Genomic DNA, 15,838 nt, shown 5'->3' on the forward strand with positions numbered 1-15,838 from the left:
GCAGACAGAGGAAGACCTGGGGTAGTAATGATGAGTATCTACATGTGTGTTTCTCAGGGGACAGCTATCCTCATCCTCCCCATCTCCATCATCACCACTATCATCATTGTCACCATCACCACCATCACTGCCATCGCCATCATCACCATCATCACTGTCAACATCACCACTACCATAATTATTTTTATCTCTAGTAATGAGTTGGGCAATGATCCCCAGCCCCTTCTCACCAATTTAGGGCAAAATATTGGAATGAGATAGGTGGAGTACTAATCTCCCCTTCTTCCTCCCGCCCAATTCATTCCCCCCAAGAGAGGCCGGGTGTGGGGACCTCAGGTGGCAAAAAGTGTAACCCTGCTCCACAGGGTGCGGGAACCCCTGGGGGAGATTCTTGAGCACCTAAGTTTTAGCTCCAACAGTTACTGTCTGGGTGGTGACATCAAAGTGGCTGGGTGCCCTCCAAGGGTCTCTACTTCCCCATGTATCAGTGTGCCATCCATCAGCGGGTTTCTGTGACACTCAACATAGTGACCTTAAATTGTGAAGTGGCCTTAAATTGTGAAGTGAATGGCAAGAGACAGAGGGATCCTTATATACATAAAAGCAATCCTTAATCAGTTTGGGGAAGTTCTTCAACACGTGAGAGGGATCCTTACGAAGATGGGTGGGACCCTATACAGAAGAGTAAGGTTCTTCTTGGGGTGGGCAGGGTCCTTGTGCAGATGCGAGGGGCCCACGCGAAGGGCCCTTATGTGGGTACGCAGGTATGCAAGGAGGCTCAAAGGAAGAGTGGCGCCTAGAAGCCATGCGCTAATACAGGTTTGTTTTTTCAAAGAGGGAGAGGGCTTTTACCTAGACGAAAGATCCCTTTACAGGTTGAGCGCGCGCTGATACACAAATTGAGATTTTTTTTTATTGATGCAACTGATCATTATTTGTAAAATGCTGTACAAATACTAGCGACCTTTGCATGGACGTGAGCGCTCTTCCTAAAGATAAAAGGATCGTTATGTTGTAGGGTGACATAACAGTATGAGCGGCCTTACAGGGACGAGGATGTCGCGGTACCTTGGTGGGCCGGGCTGCAGGTGGGAGCCGTCACCCAGCAGGAGGAAAGCAAAGGACCGACCTGCAGCGCCGCAGTGCCTCCCGCAGCCACCAGGGGCAGCACTATGCCCGCCTAGCCTGTGCCTCCCTCTCCTCCCCCAGTCTCCGCCCCCCGCCCCCTCCCTCCGCCTGCTCGGTTCCCCTGAGCCCAGCCAGACCCCGCTCCGCCCGCGCCCCGCTCCGCCACCAAGGCTCCCGCGGCCCCTGCGTCGGCCCCGCGCGCCCTTCCCCGGGGGCCATGGGGACGCCCCCGGGCTATCGACCCTCGGCCTGGGTGCATCTGCTCCATCAGCTGCCCCGCGCGGACTTCCAGCTCCGTCCGGTGCCCAGCGGCTTCGCTCCCCAGGAGCGGGAATACCAGCAGGTGGGAGTGGGCTCGAGGTCCTGAGGCTGGGGGCCAGCGATTCTGGATCTTGCAGGAGAAAGGGGCTGGGTGACAGATCCCTACGTTCCCTGGGGAGTGGGAGCCGGGCCCAGACTTTCGGGTGTCTGAGGGAGGAGGAGCGCACGGCTCCCATACCTGGAGGTTCTCCTGGGACCGGCGCTGGCCAGCTAGATTCCTCGATCCTTAAAAAAGGGACCCCTGAGTCCCTAAGGGCGGGGTCTGGGAGCCCCAGGATTCCAGGGTCTTTAATCTGCCTGGGAGGCCAGCGTTCAGGGTCATCAGAAGATAGGTGTCCTAAGAGATAACCCCTTCCTTAATAGGATGGGGACGTCCCATAGAGGTGGGACCCAGAAAGAGGAGCTGATGGTGGTGGAGAGGAAAAAGGCTGGTGGTGGGGGGCGTTCTGTTCTGGGACAGGATTGAGACCTGAAATGGGGGGGAGGGGTTTAGGGCCCCGGGTGGGGAAAGGAGGTGGAGGTGTTGGAAGGGGCGACTCTGAGCTGTCTCTGGACAGAAGGGGTGGTCAGGGTGGAGAAAGACTGGGGAAGGGGGTATGGTAAGGATGGGGTTTGATTTGGGGAGCCGAGGATGACAGAAATGGATCCAGAGGGTGGGGCCAGAATAGGAACCTTACAGAAACCAGAGTTCCTAGGGAAGGGAGCCCAGCCTGGTTCAGCTCCCATTGGGGCCAGAGAACTGTCCCCTGACCCAGTTTAATTCAAGCCCTTGACTGAGATTAATGAGCAAAGCTTGGCTGAGCTGCTGGCTGATTGGGGTGCCGGGAGTCCTGGTGGGGCCGGGGATGGGTCAGGGCCCTGCCTGTAGGGTCTAGACCGCTTGAATCTGTCCTGGGCAGCCCCTAGGATAGGGGGCTGGGGATTGGAAAGCTTAGAAGGGGGAGTCCCAGAGAAACAGAGCGAAGGATGTGCTGTATTTTGAGCTATTTAGGTCACAGCTGTGCCAGCCCCTAGCAGCTCCTCCCCACTTACTCCATGGGGCCCTCCAAACGGGGACTGCCAGCCCCTTGCCCATAGCGTCTCAGTTACACACTCACAACCTCCAATATGGGTCCCAGATATCTACTCACACAGAGCCAAGGAGATCTTCTCAGGAGAGTACCCAAGCAGCCACATACGGGGTCCCCACCCCAGTCACCGCCAGAGGCATCAGGCAGCCTCACTCCCTGCAATTGACAGTCAGAGAGACAGCCCTGGGGAAAGAAGGCACAGAGCCACATGCCCCTGAGGGGGACATTACCTCCAGGGAGGTCATGGCTGTAGGTACAGCCAGGAAAACAATCAGGAACTGGGCAGCACCGCTGGGGAAACATAGTCTCACACACACACACACACACACATGATCACCCACTCACACATACACACATTCACACACTCACACTGACATTCACACACACACACACACACACACAATTTCTCTTTCACACACAGCACCAGAGACCCATTTAGACTCAAGGAGTTGTGACAGAAACACACAAATGCCCACAAATCACTCTCACACCTACAGATACAGGTGCTCTCATAGAGACACACTCACATATTCACCTACAAACATACATGTACTCAGGTGTATTATCTCATGGCAGACAAACTCAAAGATGTCACATCTATTCTCACGTCCAGAAACACACTCTGTCACACACACATACACACATAACACTGCTAGGACAAAAGCAAAAACACTGATTTGTGGGAAACCACATTACTGAGCTCAGAGGTCTGATTTTATCTCAGGTGGAGAGCCCCGTCTTTCTATGTGGCTCCAGGTAAACCCCTGGCCCACTCCGGGTATCCCTGAAGGTGATAGGACAGCAGGGTATCTACTGTAAATTTTTGCCTCATGAAGAACTCCATTATTCTTTAGGGCTTTTACAACTACAGATACGTTTTCTCTCCCTGCTGTTGTCCTCCTGGCCTTCAGTCTCTGTCTCTCCTTTCTCTGAGTCTGCTTCTCTGTCTCTCTCTCTGAGCCCCCTCCTGCCTGTCTTCCCTCTCTCATTCTCTATCTCTGGGTCTTGCACATGCAAAGTCACAGAGGCTGTCATGCCTCCCTCCCTGTGAGTCCCTGGGTGACAGATTTACACTGAGGTGGATGTGCAGAATTCAGCAGCAGGGGAGCCGAGCAGTGAGTGGGGAAGGCTGGCAGGGAGGAGGGAAGAGGAAACCTGTTCCCCACCCTTGCACATGCCACCAGGGACAGGCACCCCTACCGCATCCTGGATCCCACAGTTCAGGGATCCAGGTCTCTGCGGGCCCTGTGACATGCTCCATCCAACTGCCTGGATGAGGAGGAAACCCCAGGCTCAAAGAGGTGAGGGCCCCTGACAAATATTACACAACCATTGGTGGGCAGAGCAGAACTGGAACCCGAGACTAGGGCCTCCCAGTTAGAAGCTTCCTCTAATGACCCAGTCCCAAATTATGGAGCCCCAGCTGCCAGCCTGGGGGGTCCTGGGGACCCCATCTTTTCCCACAAACCTGAAAAGTACAAGGTCAACTTGGCCCCCAGTCTAGCCAGGGATGCCTACCTCCTCCGCTGAGATCTCATATTCAGACCCTCCAGGTGAGTGGGGAAGGAGCCACCAGAGCCCCTCTGAGGCCTGATGTCACCCCCTCTCCAGGCCCTGTTGCTGGTCGTGGCCTTGGCTGGCCTGGGTTTGGGCCTCAGCCTCATTCTCATTGCTGCCTACCTCATCCGTGTTTGCTGCTGCCAGCCCCCAGGGCCCCCCGGCACCAAGAGTCCCCCACCTGGGGGAGGCTGTGTCACCTGGAGCTGCATTGCTGCCCTCCTCATCGGCTGGTAATGGGACCCCAGGGTGGGTGGAGAGTGGGGATGGGTCTGTCCATTGACCTGTGGCATCCTAGAATCTCACCTCAGCAGCAGGGAGAATTGCCCCCATTTGATGGATGGAGAAACTGAGTTTCAAGAGATGACTTTCCCAGGGTAGCTAGCCTGGCAAGACAGAGTAAGAGTGAAGAGCTGGGTGTTCAGACCACCTGGGGGTTGATGGCTTTGCCACCAAACAGCTGTGTGACCTAGGAGAGTGTTTAGCCTCTCGCGGCCTCAGTCTTCACATCGCTGAGGTGGGTATTATGGTAACATCTCCCTCCTAGTTATGATAAAATTGAGTGAGAGAAGGAGCTGTGCCTGGCTCACAGCTGTCCTCATAAATAGTAATGCATTAACTCATTCATTCATTCATTCAGCGACTACTTCTTGAGTACCTACTGTGTGCCCGGAGAGACTGACCAAACCAGACCAAGTCCCTGCCCTCATGGAGCTGATGTTCCCATGGGAAGACAGACAACAAAGGAACATTTACAACCCAGACCACCTCCTCCAGGCCCAGACCTGAGCCAGTCTCATTTCACCCTGCAGTGACCTTCCTGGGCTCAGGGTCACCATGCCCACTTTTAAAAGAGGAAGGCTCAGGGAGAGGGACAAGGCAACATTTTAAGGCCATGTGGCCCAAGTGTCAGAGAGGAGATTCAGACTGGCAAGGACCCCCCCTTCCCCGGCCTGGGGACTTCTAGAGGAGAGAGAAGAGCACTCAAGGATACAGCATTTTCCAAGGGCCAGCTCTGGGCACTGCCCCTGAGACAGCGCCACCCCCACCTGCTTGGGGTGTGGCCGGGAAGCTGGTTCTCCCACCCCAACCCCAGGCAGGGCTCTGCCACTTTCCCTCGCCCAGGGTGCACAGTGTGTGTGTTTGGGGGTGTGTTGGGGGTAGGCAGTGGCGGGCCTAGTTCCAAGATGCTTCCTCTTGGCACTTTCCTGAGTGGGGGTGGATGGGGAGGTGGAACAAAGGCCCCGTGGGGGAGAGACACTGCCGGCCCCCTGCAGCCTGGAGACAAGAGCAGCTTTGTGGGGCAGTGAACAATGGCGGGGGTGGTGGGAGGTGAGGGGGGAGGGGCGCGGGCGTCGTGTCCCAGGGCTTAGGCGGGGGCTGCGCTGTCCTGGCTGGGAACTGGGAGCGAGTCCGGCTCCCGCGTCCGGCTCCCGCGTCCGGCTCCCGCGTCCGGCTCCCGCGTCCGGCTCCCGCGTCCGGCTCCCGCGTCCGGCTCCCTCCGCTTGGGGCTGGCCCTGGCCGCTCCGCGGAGGGACGCCGGGGGTGGATGGAGCCCGATTCAGGCCCTACAATGGGGCTTTGTGTGTTGGCCGCAGAGGGGCGGGGGCACCGTCTCCTGGCGCATGGGCCCACATTCCCTTGCTTAGCTCCCAGCTGGCCAGACGCTTGGGTCCTGGGGGTAAGGGGTGGCCGGCAGGTCCCCCAGGAGACGGTGGCTAGGGGCCTGCACTTTTAGGACTGCCACCCCTCCAGGATGCGGGGGAGGAGACGGCTAGGCCCTGAAAGAAAAGGTGCGGAGGACCCTGGATGCTTGAGAAAGGGTAGAGGGAATGGGTGTGGGGCCGGCTGTCCTAGGGAGCGGGGGACACAACTTGACACTCTGGGGCTGGGCGTGACAGCGGTTCCTCTCAGGAAGGTGCGAGTTAAATCTGGCCCCCCCACCTCCTCCACTCCACCCACATTAGCATCACAATGACGTCCTTCACCGGGGGAGTGAGGCCTTCCCGTCACCGTGGCAACCGGTGGGGGCCAGGCTGGAGACATTCTTTTCCCACGATGGGCTGGACCAATAAAGTGGGGGCAGAGCCAGGGTTGGGTGTATGAGGAGGTGGGGGGTTGGCCCCCCACCGCGGTCCCAGGACCCATCCTGATTTCCCCTCCCTCCTCCTCGCAGCGCGGGCATTGGCATCGGTTTCTATGGCAACAGCGAGACCAGTGATGGGGTGTCCCAGCTCAGCTCCGCACTGCTTCACGCCAACCACACGCTCAGTGCTATTGACCATCTGGTGAGGGGCTAGGCAGCTGCCAGACCCCAGACCCACACCCAGACTGGTTCCCCATACCAGGACAAAGGGCTCCCTCCCAGGGAAACAGAATCTAAGCTCATAGCCAAGACTCCTCACACGTGGCACCCTCTGAAACTTCGACCCAGATCTGAGACCTGGGGCTCAAACCCAGACCCCAAACTCACCCAGCCCAATTCTGACTTTCAACTCATAGCTCAAACCAGACAGAGACCACACACCAGTGACCCAGCCCCTGCCGTCCAGTGAGGTCCATGCCTGATCGGTGGCCCTGACCCAAGCTTGGGGACCTCAGTGTCAAGGACCAGGGGTCAGAGGAGAGGCCTCACTCCCATCGCTAGCCCTAGTGGGGGACCCAGCCTGACCTCAGTCAGACCTTGGATCTTGTGTCCTGTGCAGACCCTGGGCCCTGGAACCCAGATGGGATCCCAGACTCAGGAAGGCAGATGCCAACTTCAGACCCAGGACCCCAGACTTACTCCTGGTCTGGGCTCTGAATCTCCCCAGGCCTCAAGCCACTAACCACTCAGAGCCTCTCCTCCCCCCTCAATGGCAGATGCCCTGGCCCCAGTTCTCAGACACCACAGCTCACTCCTACTTCATAACCCTGTCCCCCGACCCTGGGACCCCTGAGAATGCCATCCCCTGACCCCAAACTTACACCTGCACCCAGGTGCTGGAGACAGTGGAGAGGCTGGGTGAGGCCGTGAGGACAGAGCTGACCACTCTGGAAGAGGTGCTTACACAGCGCACAGAACTGGTGGCTGCCACCCGGGGGGCTCGGAGGCAGGCGGAGGCGGTGACTCAGCAGCTGCAGGGGCTGGCCTTCTGGCAGGGAGTGCCCCTGAGCCCCCTGCAAGTTGCAGAAGATGTGTCCTTTGTGGAAGAGTACAGGTGGGTGGCCCTCTTTTTGCCCTGTGTGGCAGGGCTTTCTCAGCCAGGGTGCATTGGGCAATGTCTGGAGACACGTTGGATTGTCACACCTGAGGGAGGGGACGCTCCTGGCATCTGCTCAATATCCTACAGTGAAGAGGACGGTCCCCACAGCAAGGAGGATCCACCCCAAGTTTCAACGGGATGAGGTTGAGAAACCCAGCTGTGGAGAGATGGACCAAGTGATGTCCATTCTCACACCTGAGTGTTCATCCATACACCCACTCACTTCATTCATTCATGCATTCATTTATTCCAGACTCCCTCATTCGTCGACTCACTCTTGAACTCACTCCCCCGACTAGCCCATTAGCTGGTTCACTCCCTCAGTTATCTCTCTGATGGGTGTATCCATTCAGGGAGTGAGAAGTCATGTCCCAGTGGTTAGGAACCTGTGCCCTAAAGCCAGCAGCCACTCCCTAACCACGTGACCTTAAACCAGTCCTCACCAGTTCTATGCCTCAGTGTCTCCATCTGTGCAATGGGAATAATGGGTAGCACCCCACCCCTGTTGGATTGTTGAAGATCCAATGAGTAGGCATCAGTCAAGAGCTTATGACAGCGACTGGCACACATTGTACATTCCACTGTTTGTGAAATGTGGATTTTCATAAGACAGGGCAATGAACAAAACAGACGGTGGCTCCTGCCCGGCTCCCAGTGTTGGGGTGGGGCCAGTAAGAAAAACGCACAAGTGAAATGTGATGTCCAAAGGTGAAGGTAATTTCACATGCGCTATCCTCTTCAGTCAGAGTGAATTAATTACTCACTGATATGGAGTGATTAAGTAACATTTAAAGTTCCCTTATTCATGGTCAAGCTAACACTGAAGTGTGTCCATGTGCCTGGCCCTCCTCTGAGCGCTTTCCGTGTTCTCATTAGCCTCATGACAACCTTTTGGGGTACATGTTGTCGTCTCCCCACGTTACAGGTGGGGAAGACAAGGCATGTGAGGCAAAGGTACTGAGACAAGGTTACACACAGTTAGGATGTGGAGACCCAGCCCATAGACTCTGCGCCCTGAGGTTGTGCAACCTGTGGCTGATGAGGCCTGTGTCTGGGAGTGACTTGCTTCACTCTGCAGGGTGGGGAGAGGGCAGGGGCTCTGCGGCCAGATCATGTACTCAGTCACTGAGCTTCTGTGTGATCTGGTTAGAGTGTGGCCCCAAGTGCTCCACACTCTTTCTGGGAGGCAAGGGTGGCCCGCCTCCCAGTGTACCCATTTCACAGATGAGCTGGACTGTGGCCTGGACACCAGCATGACAGGGAGGTCACAATGGCCAGGTGGAACGTGGGGAGCCATTGCCTTCTATGGAGTCTGGGAGCACAAAGGCTAGATTTGCCACTTCAGCCATACCCCTGTCACCCCTACCCCCCAGATGGCTGGCCTATGTGCTCCTGCTGCTCCTGCAGCTCCTCGTCTGTCTCTTCACCCTCCTGGGCCTGGCAAAGCAGAGCAAGTGGCTGGTGATCATGTAAGTCTGGGCACCTTCTGCGCATTCATGTCAGCCCAGGGGGACGGCGTTCCATTCCACAGCACTCCTGCGAGAGGGACCATGGGCCTCCCCAGGCTCACTCTGGTCTGTTCCTTTGTTCCACGAGTTGCCAGGCTGGTCAGGGCCCACAGAAGGAAACCAGACCTGGAGCTGCCTGCCTGGGCAGACCTACAAACAGGCCACCTTGCAGTGGAAGGTGCTGGAAATCCTGGTAGGGACCAGGAGTGACACTTGCAGTGAGGATGAGGTGGTTGTGGCATCTATGGAGGACCATGTACACTGCTCTTTCAGTTGTCACAACAACCACGTGAAGGAGGTACCTTTCGGGCACCCATCATTGGACAGATGAGGGACCTGAGGCAGCTGGTGACCACATCCAAGGCTCCATGACTTGGCATGACGGGATGGCAGGGCCATGTTCTGAGCTGACAGCTTACTCTGTGTGCCACATGCTCTTCTGGTACCCTCACACCAGCTTCTCAGGAGGTCCTTTCTTTCTCCCTGCTTAGCAGAGGGAAGTCTGGCACTCAGAGTTTGGGCCATTTGCCCAGGGCCGCCCAGCCAGGAAGTGCTGGAGCTGGGATTCAACCCTGGCAGCCTGTCCCATTTGGAGGAGCCCTTGTTTCCTCCCTGCTCCTGGGACTGGGGAGGAGTCTGTGCTGGTGCCCACCACTCTCTCTATACTGGCCAGGGAGAGAGGCCCTGCTATCCCACCCAGGCCCCTCTGAGGGCTCAGACCTGATAAAACACAGCCTAGGCTGGTCAGGTCTGGGACTTGAGGCCAGGCCTTGGGTTTGGGCCCCCAGGTGCTCTTCTTGCTTGTTGCTGCAAGTATGAAGACCAGAGAGAACCCTGGAGGTGATTTCAGCCCTGGAGCTGCAGCCAGTCCTGGGAGAAGCAGTCTGACCAAGCCAGCAGCTGACCCAGCTAGGAGAAAACCTAGGGGTGTGCTTGGGAAAAGCGGGGTCCAGTGGAATTCAAAGCCAGGAAGTGGGGCCCAGCGGTGGGTAGTGGCCCTCCAGAGTCCTAGAAAAAGATGGAGGCAGAGCTGGAATGGGATCTTGCCAGCCAAAGGCCCTTCTCACTCCTCTAGCCCCCTGGGCAGGGTCCAGATGTCCAATTAAGTGTCACCAACCACAGGTTTACCCCAAACTTCTCTGACCCTAATTCTGATCTTCCAGGCTCCAGAAGCTGGGAGTAAGGCTCCAATGGGATCTGGGGTGGGGGAGGGAAAGAGGCAAGGTGGGGAGTTGCAGGACTGCAGAACCCAGAGTCCAGTCCCCTCTCTCCACAGGATGACAGTGATGAGTCTCGTGGTTCTTGTCCTGAGCTGGGGCTCCTTGGGCCTGGAGGCAGCCACAGCTGTGGTGAGTGAAGGGGCCAGGCCCCTGGGCTCTGGGATTCAGGGAGCTGGTGGCCCCAACTCCTGGATCCTGGGGTGGTGGGGTCCAATGCCTTACGTCCTGAGAGGCAGGGTCACAGGTTCTGAGGCTTGGGGCTGGTTTCCTATGTCCTGAGGTGCTGGCAGCTTGGGTTCTAAGGGAGGAGGGGGCTGGGGCCCGGAACCCCGGATCTGAGGGAGGAGACTGGAGACCTGGACTTCTGGGTCTGAGGGAGAAAGGGCTGGGGGTACTTAGTCTGTGGGACTGTGCCATTGTGGCAGTGTTTGAGCCCCCTTTTCTGCTGCTTCTCTCAGGGTCTCAGTGATTTCTGCTCCAGTCCTGACACCTATGTCCTGAACCTGACCCAGGAGGAGACTGGGCTTGGCTCAGGTGACCCAATCAATCCAGGAACACCCTGGATCCTCAGGCCTTTGTGCCCAGCCCTGCCTGGAGTAAGGGGGTGCAGGATACCCAGCCATCAGCCAGGCTCAGCCTGGTCCCTGGAAGCTCTCAGCACCTTTGGGTGGGCTGAGTAAAGATGCAGGACTCAGGAGAGGGGACGGGACTGAGTGATGAAGGATTTGGCCATTTGGAGATACTGGAGGAAGCACAGTTTAGTCCAGGGGAGGAAGGCAAAAGCTGGGTCCCCAAGGAGTATGAAGACCAGTGTGTTTTGGGCTGTGACCGGAGCAGAAGAGTTTAGGAGCTGGGCAGGATGCTGGTCTCAGGATGCCAGGTCATTGGGACCACAGGAGAGTCCTGACCTGGGGAGGGGCCCCTGGCCCTGAGGGTAGAAAGACAGGGCCCTGCCCTCTCTTGGCCTGTCCCCAGGGAGGCCCCAGGCCCAGGCTCACCGCCTCCCCTCCTCTTCCCCTCCTGCCTCAGACATCCTGAACTATTATTTCCTCTGCAACCAGGCCGTCTCCAACCCCTTTCAACAGGTTAGGGATGCGGGCAAGGGAACTGGGCGGCGGAGGAGGGGGCTGGGGACAAGACTTAGGGGTTCTGGGGGAGGATGTAGGCTCCAGGGGCCCCAGTCCTGTGTCCCCAGACTGGAGTGGGCTGGGGGCCTGCACCACTGGGTCCTCTTCCCTCCTGCCTTCCCGCAGAGGCTGACTCTGTCCCAGCGAGCTCTGGCCAACATCCACTCCCAGCTGCAGGGCCTGGAGCGAGAAGCTGTGCCCCATTTTCCTTCCGCGCAGGTCAGCGGGCCGTGCGCTCCCTCTACATCTTGCTTGCCTCACCTCGCCTCTCCTTGCCATTCCTCTGGGGGGGGGGGGCAGGCTCAGTGGCTGTGGGCGGGGTGCAGGCACGGAGGGGTTGGGGCTGAGGAGTCTGTGGGATAAGCACCTCCTTCCCACTGCAGAAGCCTCTGCTGTCCTTGGAGGAGACGCTGAATGTGACTGAAGGAAACTTCCACCAATTGGTGGCACTACTGCACTGTCGAGGCCTGCACAAGGTGACCCCCCCATGCCCCTCCCCAAATTCTTCTCCCAAGGGAAGCCTCTGCCTGGGCCCACCAAACAGCCTCCCCCTTCTCCTCCAACCGTGCCAGTCTCCCTCCTGTTGCCCCCGAGAAATCTCTTTATCTGTTTACTTGTCATATGGGTGTAATCTAGCCTGTTACCTTGGACCCATCTACCATGTCTATCCCATCCTTCCTTCCTCCCTCTGTCCTCCCTCCTAGAGGCTGTGCAGCTTAGTAAATTCTGGGGCAAGACTGCCTGGGTTCCAGTGCTAGCTCTTGACCTCAGGCAAGTCGCTAACTTCTCTGTGCCTCAGTTTCCTAACTTATCAAACCGAATTACAGGTGTGAGTACCAGTAAAGCCCTCTTGGAGTGTGTGCTGTTGTCGGCCAAGGCAGAAGTGGCAGGACACCTGAGAGAAAGAGGGCCTGGTGTCCCACAGACTCCTTCCTGTCTGGGCTCTACTGTGGGCTTGTGGCCCTCGGCCAGTGCATACCTCTGAATCTTGGTTTCCTCACCTGGGAAACGAGGGAGATGATACCTGCTTTACTGGATGGCTGCGAGGGCTGAGGGGAAGGAAAATCAGTCTCCCTTCTGACGCATGCACTTGGGCCTTACTCAGTGCAGGCTCTGAGGTATTTTACTGCTGGGATCCACCAAGCTCCCATTAGTAACACTGTCAAGAAGGAACTGCCATTATTGCCTGTCTTAGAAGGTGAGATGTAGAGGGTTGGGTCGCCCAAGGTCTCACAGCTGGCGGGTACATACTGTGGAGACAGAGACCATCGGCCCTCTCACTTCCTGAGCCCCTGCAGCCAGGCAGTCACCCAGGCAGTCTGCTTCCTGAATGTCTTTATCTACCATTCCCACCCCCAAGGGCTTGCTGGAGCTTGTCTCCCCTCAACACACACACCCCCCAAGAGGACACACACCTCCTCCCCTTCCTATCTGTATGCCATGGACTCTCAACTAGGGCTGCCAGATTCAGCAAACAACAAATGCCTTTTTAGTGGATGTCCCATGCCACCTGGGAAGATACTTGTGTTAAGTTTTTTTTTGTTGCTAGGCATCTGAAATTCACATGTAACTGGCTGTCCTGTGTCTGATCTGGCAACCCAACCGCTGGAGGGACCCATCTAGCCCATAGGACGGGTCTAAGCTGCTCCATGCCGTGTTCACATCCCTTCCATGGCTCCTGCTGCCCCCAAGCTTCTGAAACTGGCACTCTAATGTGGGAGTACGAGGGCCGTGAATTAATCAGAACTGCCTAATAACAGAGCTGAGAAAGGAAGAATGTCCTTAAAGGCTATGCTGCTTTCTTATTCAAGGGAAAACTGGAGCTCATGTATTTCTCTATGGTCCTGTCAGACATAGGGCTGGATTATAGTCTGAGGTCCATTGCAAAGGAGGAAAGGAAGGGAGGGAGGAGGATGGGTCCTGGGCCTCAGTTTCCCCTGTCTGGGCCTCAAGGTCCCCACATATTAAAATCAGGACAGGGAGCATCAGGGATAAGGTGGCAGGAGGGTGGGCTCTGGAGAGTGACATGTTTGGTTTCAGTCCCAGCTTTGCCTCTCCCATGCTGTGACTCTGGGCAAGTGGCTTACCCTCTCCAGGCTTCAACGCTCCACCACGGCAAAAGGCAGCAGTGTGAGAGGGAGTTGATCTTTGCCTTGCAGGGCTGATAGCAGGATGAAAGGACAATGTGCACCTGCCTGATCCAGTCAAAGCAGCATTCCCTTTTGCCCTGACAGCCCTTCCCCTAGGCTTCATGGCTCAGTACCAGGCCTCCCCCACCCCCATGCAGGGGCTTAAGCCAGAAATCCAGAAGGATCTCTTTTGCTCTCTGTCCTCATCTCCCTCAACCATATGAAACCCATCTGTACTCAACATGGCTCATACCATCACTACTGCTACCCTGGTCCTCGCCCTGTTCATCTCCTGCCCAGTGGCCATAGCCCTTTAGCCTTGTCTCCTTGCTCTCCTGCCCCCATCTGTCCTCCCAGCAGCAACCAACAGCTGTGAGCCTTTTAAACATAATCCGATCAAGTTCTTCCTCTGCTTAACTGCACCCCCATCCCCGCCATGATTCTTCTACACTTGGATTAAAGCCCCGGATTGTCGCCAGAACTACAAGGGCCTATGTGGTCATCTGGCTGGTCCTAGCCTCTGCCCCTCTTGCACCCCTTCTTGAAGGGCCACAGCAGCCCTGAGGCCTGTCTCAGCACTCCCGATCTCCTAAGCTCCCGTCAGCCCAGCTCCTTCCTGCAGGTGCCATCTCTCCTGTCAAGACCCAGTGCTGCCTCTCTCCAAGCCCGTCATGGCCTGAAGTGACCTTTGGGGACCTAGGGACTGGTCTCCTAAAATGTGAAGCGATGCCCAGCTCAGGGCAGGCATTCAGCCAATCCTTGCTGAGTGACAGCCTTGGTTAGGAAATGGGGCCCCTGCTCATTTGCCATGAAGCCATTATAGCTTGCATTTACTGACTGCTATGCGCAAGCTGGAATTCAGAGCCAGTGATTCTTCTGAGTTGTTCTAAGTGTTCTAGGCCAGCGTTTTTGCCCAGGATGCTGCTCAATATCAGACAGTGTGCTGGATGATCCCACAAGAAAGAATGACCTGGATCATGATGTCAGAGCCTCCAGGTTGAGAAGCCATGTGATAAACCACAGCCAAGCTGGTGATGTGACTAGGGGCTGCGGTGGTGGTGGGGTCTCAGTGACAGACAAGAGGCTGAGATTTGGGTTCATTCCTGAGGGTGTGATAATGACAGTGGCCACAGCATCTACTGTACATTGAGTGCTTCCTGTGTGCCAGGCTCTATGCTGAACATGTATGACAGGAAGGAAACTGAGGCACAAAGAAGCTGAGTGATTTGTCCAGCACTGCACAGCCAGGGGATAGTCTGAGTCATGGGGGAGAAAGGGGGCACTACTCACTGATGCCCGCTCTCCACCCACCCCAGGATTACGGAGCAGCCTTGCGTGGCCTGTGTGAAGACGTGCTGGAAGGCCTGCTCTTCCTGCTGCTCTTCTCCCTCCTGTCTGCGGGGGCCCTGGCCACTGCCCTCTGCAGCCTGCCCCGAGCCTGGGCCCTGTTTCCGCCCAGGTCAGGAGGGGAGAGGGCAGGGTCCTAGGGAGAGGATCGGGGAGGGAGGACCCTCAAGGGTCCTGTGGGCGGGGAGCTGCCTCCTGATGGATCCCTGCATTGCACCCCAGTGACGACTATGATGACACAGACGACGATGACCCTTTCAACCCTCAGGTACTGGACCCCTGGGTCTGAGGGAGGAGGGGCCAGGGGCCAGACTCCTAGGTCTGAGAGAAAAGGGGCTGGGTGCCTGGACTCCAGGGTCTGAGGGAAGAGGGGCTGGGGGCCTACATTACAAAGCCAATTACCATGTCCTGCCCTCCTCTAACTCTCCCCAACCCCTCAGGAATCCAAGCGCTTTGTGCAGTGGCAGTCGTCTATCTGAGCCCCTCCATGTTAGACTGGAGCCTACCCCTCCTCTCTGGTGAGCTTCCAGAGTGACACCCCAGCTCCTGAAGCTGGCCTCTGTCCTCTCCCACTCTGGGCACAGTGGTGGCCCTCCGACCAGCATCCCATGCTGACTCTGCCTCTCTTTGCAGTTCCTTCCCTGGCTGCCGGAGGAAACCCCACTAATCCAGCCTGACTAGGCCACCACTAACCAACACCCCTAGCCATGGACATTTCAAACAGGATGGCCTCCCTGCCTGGATCCCTCTCTGTGCCCTTAGCCCTGGGAGAGGCTGAGGGGGCAGGCCAGGGCCTGGGGCTGGCTGGGGAGGGGGTCCTCCTCCCTGACTGCCTGGCCCACCCTTGAAGGAACATGAATACTCCTGCTGCCACCACCCCCAGGTGGGCTTAGGGCCCGTCTCAATTTGTGGCACTAACTTGGGAATGGGTTGATTTGAAATAAAAGGGAAGACTTTATTTTACAAGCAGCTAGATCCTTCTTATTTCTCCCCCGCCTGGTCTGGCCTCTGGTTGGGGTAAGGAGAACCCTCACCTCGACCTCTTGGCTGCCAGGTGTTTCTGCTTCTGACCAGGCTCTGCAGCGGTTCTGAATGGACTGTTCTCATTTAGAAAAACATGCCCTCTCCAGGATTCTAAAAGCAATCAATGTGTCCTGGCACAGGAAGAGACAGCCATTCCTGGGAC

General features: G+C 57.0%; 1 protein-coding gene across 3 annotated transcripts; it reads left to right on the forward strand.

Annotated features, from left to right (window-relative positions):
* The first annotated feature begins 1,263 nt into the window (after positions 1 to 1,263).
* On the forward strand, positions 1,264 to 15,737 carry TTYH1 (tweety family member 1). Of its 3 annotated transcripts, none has more exons than XM_036232328.1 (14): positions 1,264 to 1,471; positions 4,131 to 4,309; positions 6,253 to 6,364; positions 7,056 to 7,276; positions 8,695 to 8,790; positions 10,106 to 10,178; positions 10,508 to 10,583; positions 11,079 to 11,134; positions 11,303 to 11,395; positions 11,560 to 11,652; positions 14,622 to 14,764; positions 14,875 to 14,920; positions 15,093 to 15,170; positions 15,286 to 15,731. In XM_036232328.1, exons 1-13 carry the CDS (start codon positions 1,346 to 1,348, stop codon positions 15,129 to 15,131), a joined length of 1,353 nt encoding a protein of 450 aa, XP_036088221.1. In that variant the 5' UTR covers positions 1,264 to 1,345; the 3' UTR covers positions 15,132 to 15,170; positions 15,286 to 15,731. The 3 variants fall into 3 exon arrangements, with proteins under 3 accessions (XP_036088221.1, XP_036088222.1, XP_036088220.1); XM_036232327.1 differs by having other exon boundaries at positions 1,287 to 1,471; positions 10,508 to 10,645; positions 11,111 to 11,134; positions 15,286 to 15,735; XM_036232329.1 differs by lacking the exon at positions 14,875 to 14,920 and having other exon boundaries at positions 15,286 to 15,737.
* Positions 15,738 to 15,838: the final 101 nt, after the last annotated feature.

The sequence above is a fragment of the Rousettus aegyptiacus genome, unplaced genomic scaffold, assembly GCF_014176215.1.
Source record: "Rousettus aegyptiacus isolate mRouAeg1 unplaced genomic scaffold, mRouAeg1.p scaffold_m13_p_14, whole genome shotgun sequence".
Taxonomy (NCBI): Eukaryota; Metazoa; Chordata; class Mammalia; order Chiroptera; family Pteropodidae; genus Rousettus; species Rousettus aegyptiacus.

Excerpts from the sequence above, each read along its gene's own strand:
- TTYH1 (XM_036232327.1), top strand. The coding sequence starts at position 1,346 with ATGGGGACGCCCCCGGGCTATCGACCCTCGGCCTGGGTGCATCTGCTC. Across the intron at positions 1,472-4,130 it reads AGGAGCGGGAATACCAGCAG|GCCCTGTTGCTGGTCGTGGC; the intron begins GTGGGAGTGGGC and ends CCCCCTCTCCAG. Across the intron at positions 10,646-11,110 it reads TGTGCCCAGCCCTGCCTGGA|GCCGTCTCCAACCCCTTTCA; the intron begins GTAAGGGGGTGC and ends CTCTGCAACCAG.